The sequence below is a fragment of the Clupea harengus genome, chromosome 4, assembly GCF_900700415.2.
Source record: "Clupea harengus chromosome 4, Ch_v2.0.2, whole genome shotgun sequence".
NCBI classification, from domain to species: domain Eukaryota; kingdom Metazoa; phylum Chordata; class Actinopteri; order Clupeiformes; family Clupeidae; genus Clupea; species Clupea harengus.
Window position 1 is genome coordinate 20,520,191 of NC_045155.1, and position 21,596 is coordinate 20,541,786.

A 21,596-nucleotide genomic window follows, 5' to 3' on the forward strand; every position below is an offset into this window, starting at 1 on the left:
CACACAGAGTCAACAGAAATGGTGGTCCTATCTTACGATAGGAGTTTCTCATAAACAGACTTTTATACGCCAAAACACACACACACAACAAAAAAGCCAGAAGGGAAAAAACACCCACACACACTTCTCGGTCCTCACCTTTCCCTTCTCGTGGCTGACGGCGAGGTGCTGTCGTCGGCCGTGGGGGGAGGAGAGCACACACATGGCTACGCGCCGCAGCACGTGAGCGCTGATCAGCTGCCTGATAGTCTGGCCCTGGTCCCCACTGTAGTTCATCCGCACGTTCTCAAACGCTCCCTCCTGGGAACCCAGCGTGGGAACCTGACGGAGAGACAGACAGGGTCAGAACCACAAACATCTAATCCCAGGGAGAAAATGTAATGGTATTAACACGATCTTCTTCATGTGTCTGTCAACATGGAAAGTGCTTTAAATCAATTTATGACTAAGTGACAAAACAAATATGAATTCATCGCTTTAAATGTATCTTCATTCCATTTATAGCAGTCATCCCATCACCCTCCATTCATCGTTACATTATTCCATTCAAAATGATGCGGCTAAAGTTGTTTTACGGTACCATGAGCTGGTCGGTCATCTCCACGTTCTTGTCCTGGGTGTGCAGCTCGTTGAGGGCCTGCTGGGCGCGGCTGCTGGAGCCCACAGCGGAGGCCTGCTGGAAGTTGGTCATGATGGCGTCCATCAGGAAGATCAGCATCTCCAGGATCAGACCCGCTGTGCTGGAGCTTGACTGAAATGAAGAGGGTGACAGAAACGCAATGAAGAGGGTGACAGAAACGCAAATGTACTTACAATGTTGACCATAATAACTGAACTGGTCTGTACACCAGTCATGACTGTTTTTGATTTGTTATAATCTTTTAAATCAATTAATAGTAATTCATTACTACACATATAATAGCTACACAGGTTAGGATGACTTAAGACATGACTTAAAAATCAATTTATATAATTTAATTTAACACACAATGATTGTGTATCTTTTTTCTCTAATGAGGCAAGATGCTGGATCCCAGGATGAAGCCTGTAGAAAGCTGAATCAACTTCCCAATAGCCCACTAGAGGGCACTGTTGCTCACCACTTGTGCCAGCAGGTCCTCACGGCAGCCCTCGATGTTCTTGCACACGCTGCTCTTCTTGGGCTTCTCGTCGTCGCCAGGCTTGCCGTCGCAGATGGTCACCTTGGCCTTATCGGCGGGCGAGGCGTTCTGGTGGCGGATGGCGCTCTCGGGCATGCGCAGCTCGCTCTGGAAGGCTGACGACTCCTTCATGGTGGAGCCCATGCCACTGCTGGGACTGCGCTTCACCAAGGCCTGTGAGGGGGAGGGGGACACGGACACACACGGACACACACACACACACACGGACACACACACACACACACACACACACACGGACACACACACACACACACACACACACACACACACACACACACACACACACACACACACACACACACACACACACACACACACACACACACACACACACACACACACACACACAAAGAGAAAGTGACAAAGAGACGGCCAAAGTTAGACACATATATTTAAACATATAGTCTTATTCTAGAAAGAAAATGAAAAATAATGAGTGAGAGAGAGACATGTGAAAGGATCTGTTGTAACATCAAAGAGAGGTTTTGCTTGTGCATCTGAGATCTGAGTGTTTCTCTTTACTCTAATTCCATTCCAAAAACATGCATATGGCCTGGCTCCACTGTGGCGGGCAATGCAACAAATCATGACCTCGGGGACCTTTACAGGAGTCATGCAAGACAGATGTATGGTTTCATTTAATTTCAAGCCCAAAGAAAACAAAACAAAAGCTTTAATCCTTTGATGAGGCTAAACAGAAATTGAAATGAGTTTGAGTGACTGGTTGGTTGATTTTTGGAACAAATCAATGAGAAGTGATTTGCAATCCAAAGTTACCGCAGCTGTTCTTTTCCCATGATGACCTGAGGAGGTATTCGGTCTCACCTGGCAGCTGCCATCCTCTTTGGCACCGCAGTCACAGAAGAAAGAGCCGTACTTGGCATAGGAGATCTCGTGGTCTTTGTGACAGACCTTGGCACACACTGTGCACACACCTACCCCATCCACCATCTTGCACGTGTGACAATGGTACCTATGACAAGTGACAGGGGTGGATTGAAGTTAGCTGGCTTAACATGAGGTGGGAGAATGTTATGCTTCCCACCAAAACGAGGGCAAGGAGAGAGAAGTTGGAAGTAGTGGCTTTCAGTACCAGTGCTGGTTCATGAACTCCTTTTGTGTGATGGTAAATGTGCATAGCTTGTTGCAAAGGGAGTCTTCATCCTAGAAAATACATAAAAAAGATGACTTAAAACCACCATCATCATCATCATCATCATCATCAGACAGTGGTAACCATTGAGAGAAAAAAAAAAAAAAAAACACCTTACAACAACCCAAAATCATGAAATAGAAGAGTGCTATTGAGCAATTTCAAGACAAAATGTCTTTTTAAAGTTAGTCCCACATTTAACCCAACAGTTTACAGGGCGCACACACAGAATCCCGTCCCACAAGCAGCAGCCTTCTCACCGAGTCCTCCGCCTGAGAGTCGTCCTCCTCCACGGCCAGGTCCTCCACCCAGTCAGAGTCCACCTCGATGGCCTTCTCCTCGCCCTCCACCAGCATTGTGGACGAGCCCTGGCCGCCGCTCTGCCTCAGGGCGTTCATTACGTCGGCCAGGTAGGAGATGATGTGACAGGCACACTCCAGCATGCTGGCGTGCTGCAAGGGAGCAAAGGGCGATGGGTTATATTTACAACCAAAACAAAACCAAAACAGGGCTGTGAACTGGTGCTGGGCGGAGAGAATACTTACTTTGCCTTGGGAGACGTTGGCGGACACTTTCTCAACAACATTCTTCAACAACAAGTATTTTTTACTGCAGGAGAGAGGAGAAATCGAGATAAGAAAAACATCATAATGTTGTATTATTGTAGTTTAAGTTTAATTGTACTACACTAGAGCAGCACAGGAGTACACTATAGTACATATTAATGTATATTACAGTATATTTTAACACACACATCTTAAAACATGAAGTCATGTGACTGCACTCACCATCTGGTCAGCCATTCAATGGCGGCACGGTGCAGCTGCAGGTGCCCCGCCCCCTGACCGGCGCTGGCCAGCGTTGCCATGATGACCATGAGCTCGGGGAATCCGGCTCCGTCGCCATTGGCCAGCATCTCGGTCGCCATGGGGATGAGCGTGCTGAGGAGCACGGTGCAGACGCCCTCGCCCACCTGGCTGGTCTCGCGCACGATGTAAGTGGTGAGCAGCTGCAGCAGCTGCCGGTTCTCCTGCACCGTGTCCAGCTGATCCGAGTCCTTGGGCAGCGTGGCGGTCATGCGCGTCAGCCAGGCCTGCAGGCGAGAGGGCTCCACACACGCCAGCTGGGCCAGCGAGCCGCACAGGTACAGCAGGCTCGGGTTGGGGCTCTTCTCCGCTACAGAGGGGGTGAGGGAGGGAAGCGTGTCAACCAATGTCTTTTATCGTTGGGTAAGACGCTTACTTCACTTAATCACAGCAGCAACGCTGCCAGCACACAGTTACTTAGCCAGTTTGTGAAAGCACAACGTCAGATTCAGATTGAATTACTGAAGTCATCAAATGATCTTCAACGGAGGGATAACCACAGTGTTTTGACTTCCTGGGTACATAATTGGCACGGAGAGAGTGGTACAGGGCTACTTACTGAGCTGAAAGAGTTTGGTGAAGAATTTCAACACTCTGTTGCAGAACTTTGCAGACAGATTCTCATTGGCAGTTGCCATCATGATCTGAACAAGTTCCCCACTAAAGAAGCAAATTAAACAAGTTTCAGTCAGAGGCACACCAACATTTTTTTCTTAAAAGAAATTAAATAATAATAATCCTGTAATGTGTCCCTGAACAGGTTAGATGAGTCTGGGCTACCTGAAAGAGAAGAACTCCTCCATGGCTTTCCTGACTTGGCTGCTCTCCAGCTGCTTTTCCAGGTACTGCAGACACTCCTCAAGCACAGACTCGTCCAGCCCACTGGGAGAGGAGAGGAGAGGAGAGGAGAGGAGAGGAGAGGAGAGAGCACAGCAGTGTTACCCCCACAGATACGGCTTTTCATTCACATTCAACACCCCAACGGTCTCAACGATTTGCACCAGAACTAATTGTGTGCACAGTACTAGTATTATCCATCGAAAGTGATGAACAATAATGAAATGTGTATGAGACATTTGTTTTCAATATTATGCACTTTTGGCGGGTCTTCTGCTCTCTCTTCAAAACTACATTTTTAAAATCACCAATTGCGAAACATCTAATTGCAACAACTCCTGGGACTGACCTGTTGGGGTCGGCGTGGTTGGCGATGATGTTGTAGCAGCCGGTGACGAGGCGCTCGTAGACGCGGGCGAGGAAGGCGTCGGACTCGGCGGGGCCCAGGATGCGCTCCAGAGAGGTGCTGCTGATCTCGGCCACACTCTCCGTGCTGCTCTCCAGCAGCAGGGGCAGCAGCGAGTGGATCACCTGAGAGGCATTCAGCTCCTCGGTGCTGGAGGGATGAGAGGGGGGCACACTTATTCCTGGTGCCATTTTATGCTAAGTGTCCATCAATGTACTTACACAGTAACTAGTAATGATATGGGTGGAGATTCATTTTTGGTCCCATTTTATGTTAAATGACCAATGTTACTATGCATTACCATGCACTAATGCATTTAAATACGTAATAGGGTGATAATATGACATTGCATGGATTAACGAACAAGTACAATTTGCAGCAACATGTACTAATATAAGCAGTATTACACAGTACTAGGACAAGGACACTTCAAAAGAGAGATGCTGAATTATTTTGTTTAAATCAAATGATTTTCAGGGAAGGCTACAAATATTCCCATGCAAATTACTGGTTGGAAAATAGAGTACAGCATCACCAGATATCACCTGGCTAGAGCAAGAGATTCCTTGCCCTTCCTCAGTCAGTCAGAATGGTCTTTTCTGCAAGCAGCTCTAGTGGCGAGTGCTCTGTGATGTGTGTGTGTGACTTACACAAGCAGGTCTCCAGTGAGGCGCACCAGCGAGAGCAGGATGTGTTTGAGGGACGACGCCAGGGGCAGAGACTGGCTGCTCAGGGTGCCCAGGTGCGCCGCCTGGATGGCACTGATGTAGCTCTCAGACGGGATGGTGTCGTTGGCAAAGGCGTTCCGCTGGAGAGAGAGAGAGAGAAAAAGAGAGAGAGAGAGAGAGAGAGAGAGAGAGAGAGAGGTCATTCTCAAGGGTTCTCCCAACACTGGAACATTAACGGCAGTGGAACCCAATGGACAGTGACGTACCCATGAGCCAATGTTGGGGAACTCGTTGGTGTGGATGTTGTTCCACGTCTCGCAGAGAGTCTGCACGGCTGACGGGAGGTTCTGCATCACTAACTGGCCTGTGAACCACAGAGCAGAGTTAGAACCAAAAATCAGGGAACACATTTCAATATCCATTTATCTGGCATAGGAACTTTTTGTTTTTATAAGACTGCAGTCATGCTGGTGCTCTTACCGAGCGCGTTGGCTTTGCAGCGTGTGGAGCCGATGGACAGAACCGCAGCGTAGCCCTGCAGCTTGGCCTCCGTGGGCTTGTTCTCCCCCTCCTCTGGCAGACTCATCAGCAGGTAGGAGCTGCACAGACAGAGGACACACGACATGAACATCAGCCCAGTCTAATGGCAGAGGATCCGACAGGTCCCAGGACAGCGACATACACAGTGGCTCACAGTTTACAAGCACTTTTAATATGGAAAAATTGAAAATCAATTACAGGTGAATGTATTCATCAGACCTGAATCATACACTAAATCAATCGATATCCACTGTAACACTGAGCAAGTCGAGATGCAGAAAACTTCAGTTTGGTTTATCTATTCTATGTAGAAAGCATGCAAACTCACACAGGACGGCAAACTGTGTGTTTGTGCATGTGTGTGTATGAGCGCGTGCGTATCTGCATGCGTGTGTGTGTGGACACACTGACGTTTCAACATCGGTCTCACCGTGTGAAGGCGGTGTAGAGGTCGATATGTGTGCATGTGTGTGTATGACTATGTGCACACACTGACATCACACCATCGCTCTCACCGTGTGAAGGCGGTGTAGAGGTCGATGTGTGTGTGTGTGTGTGTGTGTGTGTGTGTGTATGAGTGTCTATGTGGACACACTGACGTCACACCATCGCTCTCACCGTGTGAAGGCGGTGTAGAGGTCGATGTGTGTGCATGTGTGTGTATGAGTGTGTGTGTGTGTGTGTGTGTATGTGGACACACTGACGTCACACCATCGGTCTCGCCGTGTGAAGGCGGTGTAGAGGTTGATGTGTGTGCATGTGTGTGTGCGCGTGTGTGTGTGTGCGTGTGTGTGTGTGCGTGTGTGTGTGTGTGCGTGCGTATGAGTGTGTATGTGGACACACTGACGTCACACCATCGCTCTCACCGTGTGGAGGCGGTGTAGAGGTCGATGTGTGTGCATGTGTGTGTGTGCGCGTGTGTGTGTGTGTGTGTGTGTGTGTGTGTGTATGTGGACAAACTGACGTCACACCATCGCTCTCACTGTGTGAAGGCGGTGTAGAGGTCGATGTGTGTGTGTGTGTGTGTGTGTGTGTGTGTGTGTGTGTGTGTGTATGAGTGTGTATGTGGACACACTGACGTCACACCATCGCTCTCACCGTGTGAAGGCGGTGTAGAGGTCGATGTGTGTGCTTTTGTGTGTGTGTGTGTGTGTATGTGTGTGTATGTGGACACACTGACGTCACACCATCGCTCTCACCGTGTGAAGGCGGTGTAGAGGTCGATGTGTGTGTTTTTGTGGTTGTGTGTGTATGTGTATGAGTGTGTATGTGGACACACTGACGTCACACCATCGGTCTCACCGTGTGAAGGCGGTGTAGAGGTCGATGAGCTGCAGGGCGGCCGGCAGCAGGTTCTTGGTGATCTCCGAAGACTTCTGTGGGTCACTCTCGGCCGCCACCTTGGAGAAGTGCTCGTCCAGGGACACCTGCACTTTGGAGATGACCGCGTCCAGGGTGTAGATGGTCTGCAGGGAGGGCACCTGGTGAAGAGGCAGGATGGTGTTGGGGTCCACGCTGCAGAAGGATGAGATCTGGAGGGAGAGAGAGAGAGACAGAGAAAGGGAGACAGAGAAAGGAAGGAAGGGGGAGAGAGAGAGAGAGAGAGAGAGAGAGAGAGAGGACCAAAAGACATGCGAAAAAGCCATTTTGGTTAATTGTTTGTTTGAAATGTGCAGGACATGTTTCACATTACATGAGAATGTGAAATGCACTCTTCCAACATCACAAAAGGCCATTCTGAGATGGACTTCTCTTAGTTCTAGAGTGCTGAAAGTGTGTGGACAAACGGGATTGGGGGGCTTCATTCACTCGTTTGATATCAGAATAAGCCCTTGTCCCATTGATGTCCCATTATTTCTCTAAAGCTTGTTTAATGTCTATGTGAAGCCATTTAACACCATTCACAAGTGGTTGTGATCGCGTTGAACCCAAGACTGTCTTTTACTGCTGAGATGATTTTGAGAAATGAAACTTTACTTCAGGCTATGCAGTAACGAGTGTCTCCTTGTTGCTATGGTTGCCTAGTTGCTATGGTAGCTAAATGGCTAGTTACCTAAGGGTGCCTGTGCAGCTGGCCTGCTTGACCCCCAAATACATGCATTTAACTTAGCAGCTAATTAGTTCATATTAACACACCGGAGCAACTGCCAAATGTTAAGGTGGTTCCCTATGCGAGAAGCAGCTATGATAGCTCATATCTAGGCATGAGACCTGGCATGTTTTACACACGGAGGTCTGCACTCTTTAGTATTCCATGATGCACAGTCAGGTGGGAATACACGACACCTATGTATGACTTTACCATTATGGAAGACTGAGCGGGAATGAAAATGTCCATGTTGTTTTTACCAGATACATGAATAGATTTCGTATGCAAAAGGCTCTCATAATGTCCTATGCAAATAACAGTATCAGAGTCTGCAGAGAGACTTCTCGATCATGCGTATGCCCCAAAATAGCAAACAAATCAGAAATGAATTAATACACACTTGCATCTCTCTCTAATATATATATAAAGTCACAAAGATGTTTTTATACACAGGGATTGGCTATTGCCTATTTAAAAGATACAATATGTAGGATTTACATTTCCATAGGATTGGCATCTAGCGGTGAGACTGCAGATTGATACAGTTTCATACATACTGTAGAATTATTTTTGTTGTGGTACATTTGCCTACAATGTGACACAGCTTGGTATCACATCGAAACAAAAATGTTGGTATCATGGCAACAGCACTTACTTGTCTGGCAATGTACTCCTCTGCCAGGTCCACATCATACTTCACAGCACTGCACTTGGTGGAGGCCATCTCAACCAGAGATGTGGCATGGTCCAACTTTATGCCCTGTTTCAACAGGTGCTCCTAAACACAAAAACAGACATGAACTTTTAAGATCACAATCAACTACTTTATGCTGTCACTCCCCACAAAGAAATAAGACTAGATGATATTTACAACTAACAACCACTTTCAGGCTTTTTAAACTTTTATTGCTGACCTTGATCCAGTTGACGTATGTGCTGACGCGTAGCCGTGACGACCAGCGGAGGGTGTGTAGGATGTCACTCTCGCTGGGGTCGCTACTGCCCGTCTTCAGCTGCTCTAAGTATGCTTTGGATGGAGGCAGTACTCCCAGAATCCTCCACAGCACCAGGAAGTAGTACTGCAGAGAACACGCCTCCTGTGGCCAGAAAGGGTGAAATGATTATTTTCAAATAATCAACACACATATGGGGAACAACAATGCAGATGTTTAAGCACCAGCAAATAATGCTTTAAGTTATGGGAATAAAAAAAAATCAGACTCACGATTGGTGTGATTGGTTTGTTCTCCTGCCTTCTGGCCATGTCAAAGCGTGAGCCGGCAGACAGCAGAGAGACCAGACTGGAGTACAGGTTGTCGTATTTCACAGAAATGTTGAACAACACGTAGAAAACCTGCACAGAGAAAGGCACGAGGGGCCATCAGATGACATTTCATGGCAGATGACAGCACAAAAATCTGGGTGAATTCTTAGTCCATGTTAGAAGGCTGATGGGTCGAAGTAAAGCACCTTGTTGTCTAGGCGACTCCGGTCATCCTCTGATGCCTCAGGAGACAAGACGCAGTAGAATTTGGGCTGAACCGTTGAATCTGAAAAGAAAGAACAGTTTGTTCAAAACATCAATCTCAAACTCCAGTCTAGAAGGCTCCAGGATATTATTCTTTTAACAGTTTACTTCACCTGCCGAATAGCAATGCAAAAGGCTTTGTTCACTATAAAATGGCTAATGAGGTAAAAATGAGGAAGCTTGACTTACTCCTACCTGCCGAGCAGTGTTTGGCCCAGTTGTCCTCCACCTCTTTGAAGCCGTAGTACAGTGGGGTGGACCCACGCTTGCCGCCCTCCAGGCCAGAGCTGCCTCCGGTCGCAGGCGGGGTCAGCAGATTATACTGGACCTGCAGACACAATAACATTGATGTAGGTCTTTAAGACAAGTCTAAATAATGACATTCATGTAGTATACTACTACCAATAAACCTGAAGAAAAAAAATGAAGAAGAATGACTATATATAATGTCTATATGTGATATTGACCAATAAAGATGAGGAAAAAGTGTAATTTTACGTTGGATGTGAATTGAATGGTAATGCAACAGAAGCTTCTGGAGATCCGTGTCCCAGTGACTATAAAGCAATGCATGTAGTAAATGCATTAAGGGCGTAGCGCCCCCTACCTGCTCAAAGAGGTACACGGGGGCTTTGGAGTACTGGTGCAGCAGGTAGTCAAAGACCAGCAGGATGCGGGCCAGATTGAGGGGCACGCCCTGGAGCTGGGAGTCCACGTGGGCGGCCACCTCCGCGATGGCCTGGGTGCAGAGCGTGAGCACGCTGCGGCGGCCCGAGTCCGACAGGTTGTGGAAGATGAGGAGCAGCAGCTGCAGGTGCTCCACGTTCAGGTCCTCGTCGCTGGGCAGCGAACCCTGCAGCGTGTGCTGCTTCAGTGTGCCCACAAACCTGGAGACCACGGAGAGAGACAGGATCAGGCCCAGTAATGCTATGCCCCAATCAATGGGTTGAACCCCTGGAACAGATAACTGCAACAGTACTGACTGGAAAGGGGTCCTGTTGACATTTCTCATTGCAGTGTATCGTGGTATCCCATTATACAAGTTAATTAAGATAGCAGTTGCCATATTATTTATTTCCATAACCAACTCTAAACAACAAGCAGGAATATCCTGTGATTAATAGACAGACACAACAGATTTAGGCCATTCCACAGATGTATGTGTGTGTGTGTGTGTGTGTGTGTGTGTGTGTGTGTGTGTGTGTGTGTGTGTGTGTGTGTGTCTGTGTGTGTGTGTGTATGTGTGTGTGTGTATGTGTGTGTGTGTGTGCTGTCGTGACTTACCTCTCCCAGACCTTCATGCACTCTGGCACGTCGGGGTCCCCCTGCTGGCTGGCCTTGTGCTGCCAGATCAGCAGCAGCCTGGACAGCACAGACAGGGACTGGGGGTGAATGTACATGGGCCACGGGCCCTCCGAGAACGGGGCCACTCCCAGCTGCTGCAGCAGGGTGTTCTATGGTAAACAAACAAACATAAAATCAACAAAACAATCAGAGGAGTGGCACATCATATGAAACAACTGTGCGTGTGAAAAGGAATGATGAAAAGGACAATGCTGTTTTTGATGTTGTTCTCACCTGCAGTGCTGGTGATGGCAGGTCCGACGTCACCAGGGAGTGGTTGAAGTGATACAGAGCTGATGCAAACTCATCATCAGAGGACCCTAACAGGAGACATGGAGGAGTTCATCAAGTTTGTCTTATTTGGTGAAGAAAAACACATACTACAGACCTCTGAATAAACTAACCCTGACCCTAGATCAACACACAACAATTCAAACTATGAACAAGGTTTACATAGCACAACATACAGATAGAGAGCACTCCACCCACCTTTGACGTCTTTGTCCACGTCCTTGATGATGCTGGCCAGAGTGGCCATGTGTTGCTCAGTCAGGGACACACTCAGGTAGTTCCTGATGAAGTTGTTCCTGGACTTCAGCATGGAGGTGGTGATGAAGTTCAGTATGCTGGAGGCCAAGCTCAAAAACTGAAATTCCAAAGACATCAAACCATCAGTACTACTATTTATAGTACGGTATACTATTTAATTAGTTATATTATTTATTTATTATATAATTATAATATGTACTTACAGTATATATTCAAGTATATTTACTATTTAATATGGTATACTATTTAATGAATAATAAATAGCATTTCGTATAAGCAGTTCATTTGATTGATGAAGTTTGTTAGTGTTCAACCTCTGCCATTGCTTGATCGATAATTTCGTCCAAGTGGGACATTTGCATGCTGTTTGTAAGTGTTTTTATGCTAACTGAACAACCCATAATACATCAAACCAAACCCCAAACTGGAGGAAGGATGGGGAAGGGTGCAAGGGGCAGAATGAGATTCATCATGTTGCACCACCAACACAAACACACTGGCGCTGGCGGCCTCACCAGCTCTGGGTCCTTGCGGCTGGCCAGGATGTTGCCGTTCTCTCCGGGCGCCTGCTTGCTGGGGCTCTTCAGCCTGGGCGACGTCTCAAGCGGCGGAGGGGGAGGTGGCGGCGGTGGGGCCACTTTCTCCTTGCTGGGGGAGATGGTCTCTTCGAACCACAGCCCCAGAATGGGCTCGCTGTCATCGTCTGCAGCGAGAGAAAGAACACACACCAAAACTCAGCTCCCTGACTCACGACCGCATCAGATCCACAACCAGAGCTGTCACATCCAGACAGAGAGAGATCACTACTGCTTCTACAAGCTGGCTGGGGGGAAGGGGTGGTGGGGGGGTAGGTTGAGTGGGGTTTAGGGGTAGTGTGTGAGACAAATACTATTTAAGTCTTTATTGCGAGGGATACCACAATAAAGCGAGCGAGTGCATTGCATTGCATGGTGCAGACAGCGTGCGTGCTGAGCACTAGCAGTCTGAGAAGGGCCTAAGGGACATGAAAATGCTCCTGACCTGAGATACAAGCTGCTCTTGTCCTCTCCTGTCTTCTCTCTGCTGAAATAGTAAACACTGTCACTATGGCTGCAGCCAACAGAGCCCATGGGCAGGCAGGTAGCAAGAGTGAAAAGTACACCAATTCTGCAGCAGTGGTGATCAGAACATAAACACAAGACTGACCTGGCACCTCTAAGCTGGTCTGACTTTCCTCCGCGGTGTCTAAGCCCTCGTCTTCCCTGACTCTGCTCCGGCTAACTTCCCTGGGGGAGGCGCAGCCTCCAGTACACAGGAGGCACCTCAAAATGGCTTTCCTGATGCTGCCTTGCCTGAACCTTGACTCTAACTCCGTCAGACACACAACAGCTGCATTCATCTAACTAGCACTCCTGTGGTCGATCACTCTAACACAGAACTCTTTTCAGCTTTGCGTCAATGGAGATACTGAATGATCAAGAACAACATCTCAGGTACACAGTTTAAGTCATCATGTAGCACATCAGCTATTGCTGTTAATTGTGCTGAAAAGAAGTCTAGCTTGAGTAGGGGTCCATTACAACCACTGCTTCAGATGAGCAGCGGTCAGCCCAGGTGGCCGGGTTGTCGTGCTGCTCCTACCCTGGCTGCTGTCTTCCTCCGTGCTGCTGAAGTCGTCCTCGTAGTAGGTGTTGGAGTCGGTGGAGGCGCTGGCGTCGCTGCTCACGGAGCCTTTCCTCTGTCTCTGGAGCACACACGCCTGGGCACCAGGAGAGAGAGAGAGAGAGAGAGAGAGAGAGAGAGAGAGAGAGAAAGAGCGAGAGAAAGAGCGAGAGAAAGAGCGAGAGAAAGAGCGAGAGAAAGAGAGAGAGAGAGAAAGAGAGAGAGAGAGAGAGAGAGAGAGAGAGAGAGAGAGAGAGAGAGAGAGAGAGAGAGAGAGAGAGAGAGAGAGAGAGAGAGAGAGAGCACACATCATAAACCAACATGAGATAAGAGATGGGACCTCACTAAAGGAATGCACAATTGCTTCGTGTTCATGAGCATTGGGTCATTAAGCCAAGAGTTATACTCAAACAACAACAATGACATCACATTTCCTTCCCAAACTTTTGGTTTCCTAAAATAAATTGATTTACAGTCGCCCAGGGAGCCAGACAGTTCATAGTAAACACACACAGACACACACCACTCGTGACCATTTCCCTCAGCGTGCCCTGAAACAACCTGAGTGTCCTTGACATTAATGGACTCAGACTGTCCAACTGACTATCTGTCTGCAGTGTTGACACATACCTTCTTATAGGAGGTGGAGAGCAGAGTGAAGAGGAGGTTGGTGAGGGGCACGGAGTCGATGAGCCGCTGCACCCTCTGGATGGAGGTGCTCTGGGCCATGATGCTGAGCTCTGCTGGGGGACCATCGCTCGCCCAACCCTGTGACACACACACACACACACACACACACACACACACACACACACACACACACACACACACACACACACACACACACACACACACACACACACACACACACACACACGCTTCAGAAAGCTTTTTAAACACAACTCTCTGAGCAATGAATTTCTTTCAACTTCTTTATATTTAGCTTTGTATTAGAATCCAAAGTTGAAATGTATCCGATGTCACTGCTGTACATTAATAGTTAAAGATCTACATTCTTTTGACCTCAGCACAGCATAGACTAAAGCATAGTTGTTGAAAAGCCCAAACATAACAGTTTGACACAAAACAGACACATAGAGCAGAATTCTTGATCATGGGAGTAAGAAACAGCAGCTGGAATGACCTGTACCCTGTGTAGAGCCTCTACTTGCAGGTCTTGGAACAGGGAGGTGAGCAGCTTGATGGAGTGGTTGGCCAAGATGACTGAGAGGACTCCGAACCCTTGGTGCCTTCAAGACCGACAACATGAATGCAAATTAGTGAAGCTCTCTGACCACATTAGTTACTTAACTACACTAAAGAGGTGTCAAGAACCTGTCTCTGAAAATGAAAATAAATACTGGAGCACTATCACAGCAAGTATTTCCCTAACCCTGCTACTCAGTATGCCAAAGCACTGCATGTTCTTATGCGTCTGTACTAGCACACAACTGATGTAACGGATCAAAGTCCTCAACGTTACCCAGTAAGTTTAATAAGATGAGCTTGAGCCTGGAAGAACTAAACACACACAGTACAGAGGAGGGTCCAGGAGGAGCACATCTGCAAAATGACAACAGGGAATTCTGAATGGCAGAAAGAACTCCGTACCCCTTCCCTGGACCCAGCTTGGGGGATCCTGCTCCGTCTTTGGTGCGTGTGGCGATATCTCGGACTCTCAGTGCTGCCAGCGGGTCCTTCTCTTTCCCTTTGTCAGCCAGCGCGGTGGGGCTCAGGTTGAGGATGAGGTACAGGCTGTTCAGCAGGCACCAGGCGCCCAGCAGCTGGAAGTTCTGGTAGTGCTGTAGGACAATATTGACACAAAAACGTGATTCCAGTCCTAAGCATTAGACTACCAGTGGATTAAGAGATATGCAGCGGTAGCATTGAGATGAGGGATTTATTCTGGGCTCACCTCTCCTCCTGCTCTGCGCGAGTTGCTGATGGCCTGACCGATCATGTCATAGATCTCCAGCTGTTTATGTACAAGTGCAAGGGAAAGCAACATGAGAAATCTGATAAAAAAAATAACCTTAATAAAAACAAATCTTATTCATCCAAACTACAGTAGTAAATGTTGCTAGGACATGTATGTCTGTGTGGTTCACACAGCTCTAAAATGTTTAAGGGGTTGTGACTTACGCATTTCTGTACGATGGTGGCGGCGTCGTTTTCGTAGTCCTCCTCTTTGGAGCCCGTGGCACCAGTGGAGCGGAGCTGTAGGCCGCTGCCCACCTGCAGGATGGCCATACAGGTGGCCACACTCACACCTGAGGGAGGGAAACAGCCGTTATTTCAGGGAGTGGACCAGCCTGGGATGGCTTGTTATGAAACCAGGGCTGGGATCACAGGAGAAAGGACAGAACAGTGCTGCCCCCGATGATAAACTACTGATTATTACTACGGTTTCATACTGGAGGGATGAAACAAAACCTGTGGTGTCAGAAATTCAGTTCATTCTAATTAAAAACAAACAATGTTCACTGTGGTACAGTTGGGAAATTAAAATGTAAATTGATGCCAAAAAACAACCTTGTTCTCCTAGATACATGATTGGAATGAATATGAGAGTCATGAGAAGCATACCGGCGTAGAGGCAGCTGAGTGCAAGCACGGTCACGTCAAGTAGTCTCCCAGGAGTCAGGGGCTCCAGCACGGGCAGGGAGAGAGTATCCAAGGCCATGGTCACGTCAATCACCAGGGAGTGAAAGCTGAGGGGGACAGGAACATACAACTTTTAGCACTTTTATGTGCTCCCGTTTTTGAATCTCCAAACAAGGAGCTGCATGGCAGCCTTAGCCATCAAATGTGACAAAGTCCTTCATTTCCTCACAAAAATGAGTGTTCAAAGCCTCTAATCTCGAACAAACAAAAACACCCTAGCTGTTATTAGCTCTGTTTATAAATTGCCCTGCTGGCTAGGTTCTCAGCTATGACCTTTAATCTCACTCACCCATTCCGAACGGCTGTGGCGTCGGCCACAGTGGCCGGCATGATGAAAAAAGAGTTGGCCGACACGGCATCCTGGAAGCGGTTGATGTAGCGCAAGAAGTAGGGCAGGTTGAGGCACACACGCAGCAGCTTCTCCGACCCGCCTGCCAAAAAGGAACACACACACACACACACACTGAGCAAACATGGCCCTCCAAACAAACACCCAAGTGGGAAAACAGAGCTGGTCTGCATGCCTTGGGGCCCAAAGGAGGTAACCATTTCAGTCTTGCAGTGAAGTCCATTGTTACTCACCTAGCTCTTGTAAACTAGACACATTTTGGGAGATGAAGGCATTCTTCATTTTGGCCTGAGTTGCCTGGTCTGTCGTGGACTGCTCATCACACTCACTCTCAGCCTGCAAAGAGCACCATGCGATCAGTTTAGCTCACATTACAGACATGCAGGGCTTAGGGATGTGGGATTTGGTCATATTGCCAGCTCTAATACTTGACAGGGAAAACAAACAAGTACGAGTACTCGTAATCCGGGGCGGGGATTGATCTCCCAACGAGTGTAGGTAAATCACCAGCTAATCTTTGGCTGCCATTTTGGCAATTAGCTGTGTTGACCTCTCAACTCTTTTGGCATTGTGTGTAAGTCTGACTGTAGTAAAATACATTGTTCGTGTCTGGCTAGCTTCTTCCTTTTTGCTTGACATTTTGTGTTTAAATGTGAAGTGATGGTGCATTGTACTAGTAGCAGAGTTATCTGACAGCCTTGCGCTGTATAACTTGCACTGTATTTACAACTGTGTTCAATTCAGTCAAAGGGTTTCCACACTTCACTGCACGTTCTCCAAGCCATTGGTAGCTAGCTAGTGCTACAAAGTGCTGTCTATGTTGTTTCTTCATTCTCTGCCCCCTAAACATAGTCCCAACTTGAGTTTTTGGCATGAAGCGTTGCCAAGCTACGGATACGGTCACTAGGCAGCCAAGTTGAGTCAGAGGGGCTATTTGTGCACATTCATTTGTACATACACCTGTCTTCATGTTACTTTGTACACTCCACTTAATCCATTTGCTCCACTTCCTCACGGTCAAATGTCACATTATAAAAATCCCTGCCTGCAATTCTGCTCTCTGACTTTGAATGAATGGAATGTTGATGTCCTACAATGCAATGGTTGAAGTATATATATATATATAAACGATATTATGTTGATCATGATCAATCATTGCGGTCACTTGTGGGTACTTCATTACCCATGCCCATCTCTAGTTGGGCTGCTCCTTGCTGATTTCAGAGTGGGACAATAGTGTAATTTCCAGTGTGTGGATTTTCTAAATGTCCTGTTTCATAGAAGCATTTCCTCATTTAAATGCGTCACATAATGAAACGCAATAACAAGCAATGCACAATGATAATAATTTTAGCTTTAATTGTTTTCATTGTCGTGGTGTTTGTTTGCAAGCCTTCAAAAGAACATATCCCAATGACTGACCTGCATGTGCGGGGTGGGAGAGGCCAAGATGGTGATGTCTGGGTTGAAGACTGAGGTCAGCTGATTGAAAAAGTTCATTTGCACTTCTTTGTGTCGCAGCTCTGGGTTCACTGGGGAGGGGATCTCCTTCTGGTCCTCCACTGTGATCGATCACACACACACACACACACACACACACACACACACACACACACACACAGACAGAGAGAGAGCAGACAGAGTATCAGCTCAGCTCAGCCTATCCCCATTGCAGTGCTGAGAGCACCCATCTGGAAACGTGAGACTGCAAATCCCCCCCCGACAGAGACAGAGGCAAACAAAGCTGCCTTTCTGTCAGCCTGGCACCGCTAAAGAGGAGAGAAACCACACAGGCTAATACACTCGGATGGGAAACGGCTTTCTAAAGCCATTTAACGTGGGACACGTGTGTAGTGTTTCTGGGAAAGACCTTCTTGCCTAGCTCAATTTTATTACAATAAAATTGTTAAATTGCAAAAAGAAATGTAATTCAAATATAAATAGATTGGTACATAAATAGAGTCACACGATGCGCTTGATTGTAAAACAGACTGCCATTTCAGCATACCAAATTCTGGGGCAGCTGACTCCATGTCACATACACACACACAGACACACAGAGCCAATAATATTTGCATATTTTGCATAAAGGTCAACAGCTCAACAACAGCAACACAGTTACATTTGACTTCCACACTCTACAACTTTGCTTTAGCCCCACTGTGACGGCAGACCTCTGTTTTCCTCTGCACACATGAGATTGAAGCGGGTGCGTGATCTGGACTTTGAGCAACTAACTGCACGAGTAGCTGGTGGATAAATGACCGTGGATCCAGACCAGACCTACATGCACATGATTCCCTCTCTGATCAAATGGGTGTGTTGACTAACGGTTCCTGGACTGAAAGCTTATAACAAACGAATGAACCGATATTGTAGTCTATTTCAGTGCAGATAGGTCACACTTTTGAAAGACTGAAAAAAACACTTCCTGTGTTCAGTTGCTCATGTGAAATGACAATCACTCCTTCTCTCTCATCGCAGCAGGCAATGTACCAACATTTCCTGCAACCCCAGCTTGCTGCTCCTGACATTACTTTAGCTCTCCGCTTTGCCAACCCCCGGAGCCTCCGCTGTCTGTTGTCAAGTTTGAAGCCTGGGAAAGCTCGACGCTAATCTCACTCCCACAGCAGATCTCCACTTTGGCTTTAACCGCCACAAGCTGTAGGGCAGCCAAGCGAGAGCTAGGGGCTCATTACCGCCGTGTGATAACACACACTCCAGCTTTCTCTGGCATCCCTTCCCTTTCTCTTTTCACCTCCATAATCAATGAGGAGAGCGTACAGTGAGAAATAAGTGGGAAGTGTAGCCTCATTTGGTTTCTCTTCCCCAGAAGTATGGGTGAGTGTGGAGCTGTTCCTCTCCCAAAATCAAACTGACATATCTGATCCCTGCCCTACTGTGATTGTGTAAAATACTGCCGAAACAGAACAACTAGAGCAGTCATTTATTAATCAGGTCACACAATCACTTGAGACCACAGAACCATATTCCTCTGTGCCACAACTGTGCCCCGACTTCAAATCCGCCATGCTCCAGTTTGACATTGACTGGCAGGTAATATCACTGGGATCTACCTCAGAGGCATAGGACAGGTTGTCACTCACTTAACAGGAAAACAAAAGCCCAGCCCAAACTCGGTTTGATCACAGTTAAATGTCAGATGTTTGAATAAAGGTCTCAAGGTAATAACAGCAATCAGCAGTTTACTGTTACAAGTTTCTGCATGCATCCAGAGAACAGAGGCACCGGCCCAGCCGGCTCCCACGGCAACCCAAACACTCACCGTCTGAGAGCGTCTTCACTGTCTGGGGGAGTTTGGCAGACTTCATCATAGCGGTGAAGGTGATGATCTCTGTTCGATCCAGACGACTGCATCCTGTGCAGAGGCCCTTTATTAACAAGATCAGGTGCTTCTGCAGGGGCAACGACAACACAGGGAAAACACGTTATTCACAGTATACAGTAATACATACAGTAACTGGACATATAAATACAGCATTGAGTCAACGTCAATGTTATTTGGACATTGCTTTTCTTAATTGCGGTTCGAACTGCTACATGGGTTAGACTGCAGGAAAGGGAGCCTCGCACCTGTGAAACTGCACATGCTTCATCTGGGTTTTCCAGCCGCAGCAGAGAGAATTCAATCAATACTTTACAGGCGGCTGCTACCGACAGCAACTGATTTCTAGGGACTGGAGTCAAGACGAGAAACAAATGAGACATTACATGGCATCACATGTATACATTTCATTATTCATTAAATTGAAATATTTCACATTTGCTTAAACATTCTCACTCATAAATTCATAATATAGTAGATGATGATGTGTTTAAAGGTCTCTCTTTCAAATTCTGGCAGTTTCTCCAGCAGTTAATGTGTTTAGGCCACAAAATGCCAAAGAAAGTCCACTTACAATAACCAAATCATAGCCTTTTCAATGACCAAGCAAGAAATTATCATACGAATAAAAAAGGACAAGCCGCATAATCTCAAACACAACAGAGGAGTAAACAGGATACATACTTTGTCCACATACTGTGGTGATGTAATGTGCTGAGAGTGCCACAAATGATGAGTAGAACGGCTCATATTGTTTGTCATGGTGTAGAATCTCTGATTCACTGCAACAAATAAGTTAAAACAACTTTACATTGCTCAAGGTACTAGGCACTGGGCAATGTAGACAAAACAGAAATATGAAAAACAATATTACTATGGAGTTGCATGATAATTATTTCTTTAGCAAGCAAATTTGCAAGAAGACATAGCCTAATATTGTTCTGACTATAAAATAGTCCTGAAAGTTTAATAGCCGTCATGGCCTGCAAGTTTCATTAACGTCGAATTAAGTCCTGGCACTGAAATACTTCCATGAGTTGCTTAGGCATGCTTGCATAGCGATAAACCACGGCTGGTTGGTTATAGAAATGCTGTTAGCAACGCCACAAACACAGACTGCAAACTCGTTGAGTGCGCAAATGTTTCAAAAACATTGGCAAACAAGCGACGCACACAACTGGACACCACTAGAAGCTAGCTGCCGTTCATAACATCACTGTCATCTTCAATGCCAATCATGTAGGGAAAAACGAATTTGCTCCACGGTGACAATACACGTTGACAGATGATTGTGCCTACTTCAGTCAACCATAACACATTTTAATTAGAAGAAATAACAAGCTCAACAACTTGGGGGTAGGTAAATGCTTTCGTTTTCACGAAATGGAAACTGACAAGCCAGCAACCCCTCCTTGCACCATTTCTTGTCACTCCCAAACAGATTGCTAGAATGGCTAGCTAGCTTGTGATAGCTAGACACCTAGCTAGCCCTCTCAGTAATGTTAGCTAGCTATTTACATTTCTGCTAGCTATTTTGATGGTCAGCTAGCTAGCTAGTTAGTTACTGATTTGGAAATCTTTCTTCATGGTTTGACAGCAGCCAGCGGGTGAATATTTCCTACTTGTCGGCAATGCTAAGCCTTTAATGGTTTAAGTGTGTATTCATAGACTCGGTAGACTATTGCACGATCCTAAATTCGGCCTGATGATGAAGCAGATTCTTATGTAGCAACCGTGCTCGTTAGATCGCTATGGACAAGCCAGCAAAACGATAGCCAAAAGCTATCAAGTTGCTAACTAGCATAGCTAGCTAACTCACAGTCAAAATTCTTCCAGTTTCCTTTGACGCCACGCTTATTTAACATCAAGACATGGCAATATCTGACCTGTTAATGATGGATCCTATAAGCTGAGGTAGCTCTTTCGTTTCAAATGCTGTGTATGACGCTGATAAAAGCGGTCGTACAGCTGCGGTCCACTCAGGTTCTCCATCTCCTCCACTCGACGCCATCTTGAGATTCTCTATTAGAAAATCCAAGGGAGGAAATGAGGTTAATCACTACACGCAAAACAACAGGAAGTGTCGTCATTAAAATAAGTTTACAGTTGTGAAAAGATGAAATAAAGTAATGACGTTTAATAATGACGTCGTCTTCTAGTTTTCCCCAAACTAAAGTTCCTTCTATTTCTCATTCAGTTCTTCTTCAGCCATCTCAAAAGCATCACTTTTATACCACTACATGCTTTTCAAGTAATTCAATTCACAGCAGCATCTTTAGTTCAATCTTCAGTGGGCTACATATATCACTGTTTGTTAGCTGAGAATATCAGAATCAGAAATCAGAAAAGTTTTTATTGCCAAGTTGGTTTACACCTACCAGGAATTTTCTATGGCACATTGGTGCAAACAATAAACTTACACAGTAAACAATAAA

The 21,596-nt window shown here is 46.5% G+C and overlaps 1 protein-coding gene across 5 annotated transcripts in view; it reads right to left on the minus strand.

Moving 5' to 3' along the window:
- ubr4 (ubiquitin protein ligase E3 component n-recognin 4) overlaps nt 1-21,199 on the minus strand; it is a 51,380-nt gene extending 30,181 nt beyond the window's left edge. For 3 of the 5 annotated variants that reach the window (XM_031566682.2, XM_031566681.2, XM_031566680.2), the window contains exons 1-40: nt 21,048-21,199; nt 19,846-19,943; nt 19,410-19,513; nt 19,102-19,231; nt 17,238-17,377; nt 16,049-16,151; nt 15,756-15,897; nt 15,389-15,513; nt 14,945-15,072; nt 14,718-14,777; nt 14,414-14,604; nt 13,947-14,052; nt 13,433-13,570; nt 12,782-12,899; nt 12,182-12,223; nt 11,677-11,864; nt 11,102-11,258; nt 10,847-10,932; nt 10,553-10,722; nt 9,876-10,155; nt 9,458-9,596; nt 9,211-9,290; nt 8,966-9,094; nt 8,655-8,837; nt 8,396-8,518; nt 6,954-7,183; nt 5,592-5,710; nt 5,378-5,475; nt 5,094-5,251; nt 4,387-4,593; nt 3,981-4,082; nt 3,760-3,860; nt 3,123-3,510; nt 2,880-2,943; nt 2,595-2,786; nt 2,275-2,345; nt 1,959-2,154; nt 1,101-1,334; nt 581-751; nt 139-321 (exon numbers count right to left, since the gene is read on the minus strand). In XM_031566682.2, coding sequence (XP_031422542.1) covers nt 139-321; nt 581-751; nt 1,101-1,334; nt 1,959-2,154; nt 2,275-2,345; nt 2,595-2,786; nt 2,880-2,943; nt 3,123-3,510; nt 3,760-3,860; nt 3,981-4,082; nt 4,387-4,593; nt 5,094-5,251; nt 5,378-5,475; nt 5,592-5,710; nt 6,954-7,183; nt 8,396-8,518; nt 8,655-8,837; nt 8,966-9,094; nt 9,211-9,290; nt 9,458-9,596; nt 9,876-10,155; nt 10,553-10,722; nt 10,847-10,932; nt 11,102-11,258; nt 11,677-11,864; nt 12,182-12,223; nt 12,782-12,899; nt 13,433-13,570; nt 13,947-14,052; nt 14,414-14,604; nt 14,718-14,777; nt 14,945-15,072; nt 15,389-15,513; nt 15,756-15,897; nt 16,049-16,151; nt 17,238-17,377; nt 19,102-19,231; nt 19,410-19,513; nt 19,846-19,943; nt 21,048-21,172 — 5,799 coding nt within the window. In that variant the 5' untranslated portion in view covers nt 21,173-21,199. The remainder of the gene's footprint in view (nt 1-138; nt 322-580; nt 752-1,100; nt 1,335-1,958; nt 2,155-2,274; nt 2,346-2,594; nt 2,787-2,879; nt 2,944-3,122; nt 3,511-3,759; nt 3,861-3,980; nt 4,083-4,386; nt 4,594-5,093; nt 5,252-5,377; nt 5,476-5,591; nt 5,711-6,953; nt 7,184-8,395; nt 8,519-8,654; nt 8,838-8,965; nt 9,095-9,210; nt 9,291-9,457; nt 9,597-9,875; nt 10,156-10,552; nt 10,723-10,846; nt 10,933-11,101; nt 11,259-11,676; nt 11,865-12,181; nt 12,224-12,781; nt 12,900-13,432; nt 13,571-13,946; nt 14,053-14,413; nt 14,605-14,717; nt 14,778-14,944; nt 15,073-15,388; nt 15,514-15,755; nt 15,898-16,048; nt 16,152-17,237; nt 17,378-19,101; nt 19,232-19,409; nt 19,514-19,845; nt 19,944-21,047) is intronic. The other 2 variants (XM_031566684.2, XM_031566683.2) reach the window with 1 other exon arrangement.
- Nucleotides 21,200-21,596: the final 397 nt, after the last annotated feature.